Source organism: Tupaia chinensis, unplaced genomic scaffold (assembly GCF_000334495.1).
Source record: "Tupaia chinensis unplaced genomic scaffold, TupChi_1.0 Scaffold149686_1, whole genome shotgun sequence".
Taxonomy (NCBI): domain Eukaryota; kingdom Metazoa; phylum Chordata; class Mammalia; order Scandentia; family Tupaiidae; genus Tupaia; species Tupaia belangeri.
In genome coordinates this window covers 730,571-738,122 of record NW_006209531.1, presented here as the reverse complement: position 1 = coordinate 738,122, position 7,552 = coordinate 730,571, and the positions used below count along the sequence as shown (strand labels likewise).

The window sequence follows — 7,552 nt, the reverse complement described above, 5'->3', positions numbered from 1 at the left end:
AAACAGCTGGGGCTGCCCGCGCCCCCGCTCCGGCCCGGAGAGCACGCCGGTCCCGGCCCCCACCCCGGGCGCCCGTCCGCCCACCATGAGGAAGATCCGCGCCAATGCCATCGCCATCCTGACCGTAGCCTGGATCCTGGGCACTTTCTACTACTTATGGCAGGACAACCGATTGTTATGACAACCTCTCCGGGCCTGCCTGGGGAGCAAGGATGAAGGGAGGGTGACAGCGAGTGGGGGGCTGGGAGAAAGTGCTGCAAGTTTGGTGGGCCCCGCGTGTGCTCGCGCCTGGGAACGTGGCGGCTCTCCAGGCGCTGAGCTGCCTGGGCGGGGGGCTGGGGGCTGCGAGCTCCTCGCCCGCCGGGTGAAGGCGGCTGGACCTAGCGCGCAGAGCGGCGGTGAGAGCCGCTTGCAGCTGAGCGCGTAGGTGGCGACGGGGCGCACCCCCTCTCCAGCCTCCTAGGGCAAAGGACGTCGGGTGGCGGCGTGGGTAGGGAAGTGTCGCTAGGCGCTACGCCTGGCCTCGCGCCCACTTCTGAACTCGGGCCAACTTGAACCTGCTAGTTCCCTGGGTCGAGGAAAGGTCTCTTCCTGTACGCGTCCCTCACCTCCGACATTAGGGTCCACCACCATCGGTGAGTGGGCAGCGTGTGCGCCCGACTCGGCGATTCCCTCTCAGGAGGTCGGCCCCGCGAAGTGTAAGCGAGCCGGGAAACAAAGGCGATGTTACAGTGGGGGCCTCAGCGGAGCTGCCGGGGCCCTTGGTGCTCTAGGGACCCAGATGGGGGCGTGCGGAGCCCTAGCCGCCCTGCAGGGGGCGTTCCTATCCCCGCCTTCACTCGGGCTCCCGGTGACAGCTCTACGTGGCCAGCCTGGGGCACCTGTTGAGGCGGGTGGCTCTGGGACCTGCCGTGCGGAGGGCGCGCTCTGGCCGGCGCTTTCCTCCGATGCGGACCCGTGGGCGCTAGCTTTGGGCAACTCTCCCGACACAACCGACCGCCTAGCGGGGCCAGCCAGGTCTGACCAGGACTATGAGGAGCGAGAGCAAAGAGGGGGGCAGGGGTAGGAGTGTGGAGTCAGTGGCAATTTTCACTGGAAAATCTGGGCCTGAAGGAGGAGGGATGAAGAGCTCGGTGGAGAGATGCAGGGTTGGAGGGCACAGGCTCGTGTAAGAATACTAACCTCAATCAGTTCTGAACCGTAGGAACATGCGGAGGGTCAGCGTGATTGCGCCCTCATACCAACCCTGCCGCAGATTCAGTGCCTCCTTACTCAACTGGGAAGAATGAAAAGTCCCCTGCAAAAGAATGATTATTTCCTGACTTTGCCTGGAGAGACACTGGTGAGGGGGGGAAGCTGGGTTTCTCCCTAGGCCCCAGTCCGTGGGAACTCTTGCAAAACAAGCCTGATTAGAAGTGTGCCCTTCTGGGCTGTGGGTCCTGTCCCTAGGACACTGTTTCCAGAGCACTTAGTGATGTTTGAACCAAAAGACTAATGAGGCAAAGTATTCTGTGCTAAGGGACCCCCCCCCCCCCAGCAGTAGGGAGATCTAGGTGGACTGACAGGTTGCAGCTGGAACTAGTCAAACAGTAGTGGTCCCTAGACCCCAGGGAGCTCCCACACTAGAACCAGAGATGCTCACATTCTTGCTCCGGAGAGGATCAGCCCTGGTCTCAGGGAAGGCAGGGTCGGACAGGTGTCTGGTGTCTGGTGAAGTGATAGGAGGAGGGTCTGAGCTGGAAGGGGAGGAGAAGAGGGAAAGGAGCATAGGGAAAATGCTGCTTCAGAGCCTTAAGCTCTGACCTTGCGACCTTGCTGGTCTACCTTTTCCCTGCTCCTCCTGTGCCTTGCCGGGTCTGCCCCCCCCCCCCCGCCCTTGTGTGTGTGTGTGTGTGTGTGTGTGTGTGTGTGTTGGGGACAGGCCTGCTACTCAGAGTAAGAGTGAGGGGACACTCCTGGAAGGAAGCAAAGGACTTCTCTGGACACCTAGGAGCACGGCCAGCTCCCTCTCTGTCTTATGCTCCAGCCCCGGCTGTCTGCACCACTAGCACTGGTCCTCAGTCACTCACTGCCTCCAACACTGCCTCGTGTTGTAGTCCTATCTTCACGTTATTTCACCTCCATAGAATAATAGCCAAATGGAGCTATGCCTGCAGGGACCGGGCTGGAAGTTTCTTGTGTCCCCACATTGATGCACACAGCAAGACTTAACAAGTGCTTCTTAAAGGAGTGAAATAGGAATTTGTCCATTTCTGGGAACAGTCAATGGCCCAAGCTTCACATCTCCTTAATATTTTCTTCTTAGGTCCATCCCGACTGTAAGTAAGGAGGTGGGAGAATGTGTGCTCAGCTTTTCCCGGAGTTGAGCTCTTTGTTCAACTTAAAAGGAGGCAGGTGCAGCTGAGGATTTGCTTTCTCCCTGAAATTTGTGGTAACCACTCTCGGCTTTGCCATTCTAAAACATTTCTCTGTCTAGTTGGGCCAGGATGCTGCGTGTGGATTTTCAGATTCTTAGGGAATGATGTGGCCAGCCCTGCTGTCAGAGGCTGAGCAAATTCAGACAGGCGTCATCATCACTCCCTGGGGAATCAGAGAGCTGAACTGGGAAAGGGAGGGTCTGCGTGAGAGTCTGGGCCAGGAGGCAGCTCTGCCTTCACAATGCCAGCCTATTCGAAGCCAGCCAAGTTGCTTCTGGACCTTGGAGACTCTGGTTTGGCATTGCGGCCTATCGACATGGCAACCGTAAGGCCAGATTACCCAGGGAGGTCCTGATTTTTAATATTCACTTCTGCTGTGAGCCCATGTGTCACAAATTTTGATGTGAAACATTTGGATACAGAATCTGTAAAACTAAAAGGAGACTTTATCTTTATGTGGCTGCTTAAGATGTATGTGATATTTCCATACTGTACTTTATGGGCAAGGTTGGGGGACTTTTTAGGGACTTCCCTCTGAATGTATATTTTTGCATGAAGGCACAGGATGACAGCTAAACCAGAAGGCAGAGTAGACATGGCTGGCCTTGAGTCGTCAGGCCTCACGATTTGGGAGAACATTTAGGATTGTTTGATTTGGGACTCATGTTTTCCATATGCCAGTTCTCTAACAGGCATAGGTGGGAGGGTAAGTTGCTACATGGAATTTTGCTTTACTTTTTCTTTTTTTAAAAAAAGAGGTTTTAGGGAGAGGGTATTTTTAAATTTTTAATTTGCTATAGGAGGGAACAGCAGATGGCATAGAGGTTACGTTGCTGGACTTTCAGATGGTTGACCGTGGTTTGAGTCCCAGACCCAGTGACTGACTTCAAAGTCATGCCAGTGTGTGTGTGTGCATGCCCAAGATTCTGGGAGGGGAATGAAGAAGGGATTATGGTGTGGCCATTCCCCCTGGGGGGTGATTTCTCACTTTTCCTCTCACTGTCTCTGTCTCTGTCTCTCTCTCTCTTGCTAGCGAGCACATGTGCCCTAAGGCAAAAATCTCTCTTAAATTAAAAAGAAGAAATTTACTATAGGGGCCATGTGCTCACTGGAGAAAGACAAAGAGAAAGAAAGAGACAGAGGGGGAGAGAAAATAAGGAAGCACTCCCCAGAGTAGATGGCCATGCCACAATCCTTTCTCCATTTTCCTCTTGGGGTTTTGGGTATGCACACACATAAACCCAGTGTGTTTTTTAAGCTGATGGGCCCAGGACTTGAGCCATGCAGTCAGCTTTGTGGATCCCGCTGCCTTAATCACCATGCCACCTACCTGGCCCGAGAAAGGGCATTATTTTTTTTAAAGTGTATTTATTTATTTCATGAACAAGAGAGGCCAGGGGACAGAAAGAGAGAGGCAGAGAGACAGAATCTCCAACAGGATCTTGATACTGTGATCAGCCTCCGGCCTCAGCCAGTCCCCGATCATGGGCACATGTATGCTCTGCATACTTAGGGAGGTCTCTGGATGCAAACCCAGAACCTCCTCATGTGGGTCAGCCTTGCAGAGCATCACCATCTTGTCCCCTCACTTTACATGTTCAAAAAGACTATCATGGTGCATATCTTTATTTATTTATTGAGAGAGGGAGAGTGACAGAGACCCTCAGCAGGGTTCTCATGCCAGCCTGGGGTTCTCACTCCCAGCCTCAGTGGGCCCAGGTCCCGGGCGGGCACATGCACCTGGTAAACTTAGGGAGACCTCAGAATGCCAGCCTAGGACCTTCCCCATGTGGGGCCATGTGCATCATTGCTGCACCACCACCGCCTGGCCACGATGATGGACATTTTCAGCATGAGTGACAGCAGTATCCTATGTACAACCGTGACAGATTTCGACAAAAGTTTTTTTTGAGAGGTTTTTCCTATAGGGCATGTGTGCTTGCCAGAGACACAGAAAGCAAGAAATCACCCCTCCGGTGGGGGGTATGGCACACAGCAATCCCTTCTCCTCCATTCTCCTCTTGGAATTTTGGGCATGCATGTACACGTGCCTGGCGTGGGTTTTAAGCCACTGGACCCGGGACTCGAACCGTGGTCGACTATGTGGGAGTCCAGTGACATAACCATTATGCCATCTGCTGGTCCCCTTGGCAAAGCTTTTCTAAACTGGAGTTTTTTATCCTGAAATTGGGATACTGCTGTGTGACCATGGACAAAATACTTACTGAGATTGAAGGTTTATTCCCTGTCTGCTTCTTTTTTTTTTTTTTTTTGGAGAGATTTTCACTGTAGGGCGCTTGCGCTCGCCAGACAGACAGAGAGAGACATAGAGACAGAAAGCGAGAAATCACCCCCCAGGGGGGATGGTCACGCCGCAATCCCTTCTCCTCCATTCTCCTCTCGGGATCTTGGGCACGCACGCACACGCGCCCGGCGTGAGTTTTTTTTTTTAAGCCACCGGGTCCGGGAAACGAACCGCGGTTGACTACGTGGGAGTCCAGCGACATAGCCATTACGCTAACTGCTGGTTCCCCCTGTCTGCTTCTTGAGCACACCTGAAGCATCTTCCCCATGAAGAGCAGGGCCAAGACCCAGCCAGACTTGGTTTCTTTGTGTGTTAAATTTGGGTTAAATACGAGGTTTGTGATTCTCTAAACAAATAAATAGCTTTATGGGAGTTTTCCTGAAGGGGTTACTAGGTTTGTGCTATGAACTTTCTCCCTGCCAGGGAAAATCCACTGTAACCCCGTAGGCCTTGCAGTGGTCCCCCCCCAACCTATCAGAAAGGGTCACAGATGATAGCTTTTCTGGCTCTGTTCTCTGAGAGCTGAGGCTTCCATAAGATCTGGATGCATTTATATTTTATTTATAATGTGTGCATTTTGGAACTGTGGGAATATGATTTGCCTAACTGACAGAAAATGGTTTTGTATTTAATATGTCTACACCACACGTGAGAGAGAGGGCGGTGAGGGAGAAGCGCAAACACCCACAATTCCCTTTACCAAACTGTTCCAATTTAAAGGGCCTGATTTCCTGTCAGTGGAATCTGTTCTTGGGCCACTTTGAGACCTGCCATTGGGACATGGGGACAACCCAGAGGCACCCAAGATTGGTGGGGGCCCTGACATCCCAAGAGTCCCTTCCGAGGAGGCCAGAGGCCTGAGGGCACAAGATTGCTTTAGGGTGCTGCTTGTTCTCCATTCATTCTGCACTGTGACAGCGGTTCCTCCACCCGCTGCTCAAGGGCTCTGGGAGTGTGGCTGCCTTCTCTGGTGACTGCGTTTGTTGGCTTTGCAGTAGAAGAAGCCCTTGGGTCTGGAAATGCCATTTAAGGTAGCCATGGAGGGGACACTGATAGGCCAGGCTAGGCCAAGTTGCCCAGGGGACCATCTTACTGAAATGGAGGAGCTGCCCCAGGTCAGAGGGGAACCTGTAGCTGAGCTGTTCATTACAGTTGCGAGATTGAAGGTTTATTCCCTGTCTGCTTCTTGAGCAGACCTGAAGCACCTTCCCCGTGAAGAGCAGGGCCAAGACCCAGCCGGGCTAAGCAGATATAAGACCCATCTCTCCTGGAAAGGAGCAGGGGAGCCGAGCTTTCAGACGTAAGTCAAAGGACGATTACATCTGCAAAAAGGTCAGTTCACTTAATTGGACAGTGCTTGCCCGGTGCAGTCCCAGACTCCCACAGCCCACCCTGAAAGCAGTTTTAAGTGGCTGAGTCCCTCTCCCCAAGTGCTTGTAGCCTTTGATCTCTGCCTGTCTAGCCTCTGTAATGACTGACTACTCTATCATACTCATGAGGGCGGTGGTCATTGGCTGCTCGGATGTGCAGAAGTGTTGCGTAAGCTTTACTCTTTGAATCCCACTGACAACCCAATGAGAGGTTCCATTGGGTCCAGTTAACACAGGAGTAAATTGAAGCTTAGCTGTGGTCTGACAACTAGCAAGTGCGTTCGCAATGAGAGGTTTCTGACTCGAAAGCCCATGCTTCTGTCTTCTTTTTTTTTTGCCCCTGGAGCATCTTGGGGCAGATCTTGGTCTGAGATATCAGTGTGTCTTTTTCTAGAGTGCCCGGACCAGCAGGGTGGAAAAACAAAAGCCATCCAGTACAGTGTTAGCAGTAGCGAAATAGGATGATGGGTAATCACCCCTTCCATCTTTTAGGCTTTTTCCTCCTGAACATTTTCTTTTTTTTCTTTTTTTCTTCTTTTCTTTTATTTTTTTTAAAGTTTTTGCCATAGAGTACATGTGCTCACCAGAGAAAGAGGCAGAGAGACAGTGACAGGACAGTGAGAAATGACCTTCCAGGAGGGCTGGCCATGTTGCAACTGCTTTTCCTTCATTTCTCCCTCCTTTAGAGATTTTGGGCACACACACGCACACACACACATGCACCTGGCATGTGTTTCGTGGCATGAGTCCAAGACTAGAACCCATGCTTGGCTATGTAGGATCCAACCTCCTTAACCACCACATCCCATGCTGCCTCTCTTATTTGTTAGACGGTACATGCACTCACGAGAGAGAGAGAGAGAGACAAAGAGACACATAACCCATTACACCCCATTTCTTCATCCTGTCAGAATTTTGAGCATGTCTGCACATAAGCCCATGTTTTTCAAGCCACCCAGGTAAGGGCTTGAACTATGGTCAACCGTGCAGGATTGAGCTCCCTCAGCCACAAGGCTGCAGACATAGCCCCTCCTCCCCAATATTTCTATAATAAGCATCTATTAACATTATAGTGATCAAACCAATAAAGATAACTATTTAAAAAATATTTGTAGGCATCAAAATCATGCTTGATGTCTCAAAATGTAAACTTAACTGTCCCACACTTCTGAACCCCCATCAGTGTTTATTACTGCGTGAACAGGAAAAACAAGAGACTTATTTGAATTATTCTGTAGCATTCCGAGAAGTGGGCCAGAAGGTGAAAGTTGTGGGGAAAGCGATTTCTTTGCAGTAGAAAGAAATGGTCTCACAGAACCGTCCAACTTGGAGTGGTTCAAAGGCCTACCTGGCTTCTTACCACGCTCCCTTTTAGCAGATTAAGTGCTTCCAACAGCAGCAGATCAGGGAGAGAAAGACTCGCTGTCATGAACTAGGGCCCAAATGCACTGCAAGAGAAC

The 7,552-nt window shown here is 51.6% G+C and overlaps 1 protein-coding gene across 1 annotated transcript in view; it reads left to right on the top strand.

Annotated features, from left to right (window-relative positions):
- Positions 1-85: 85 nt before the first annotated feature.
- The window catches only part of GALNT16 (polypeptide N-acetylgalactosaminyltransferase 16), a 111,609-nt gene continuing 104,142 nt past the window's right edge, over positions 86-7,552 (top strand). The window contains exon 1 of the mRNA XM_027769469.1: positions 86-124. Within this exon, the coding sequence (XP_027625270.1) occupies positions 86-124 (39 nt within the window). The remainder of the gene's footprint in view (positions 125-7,552) is intronic.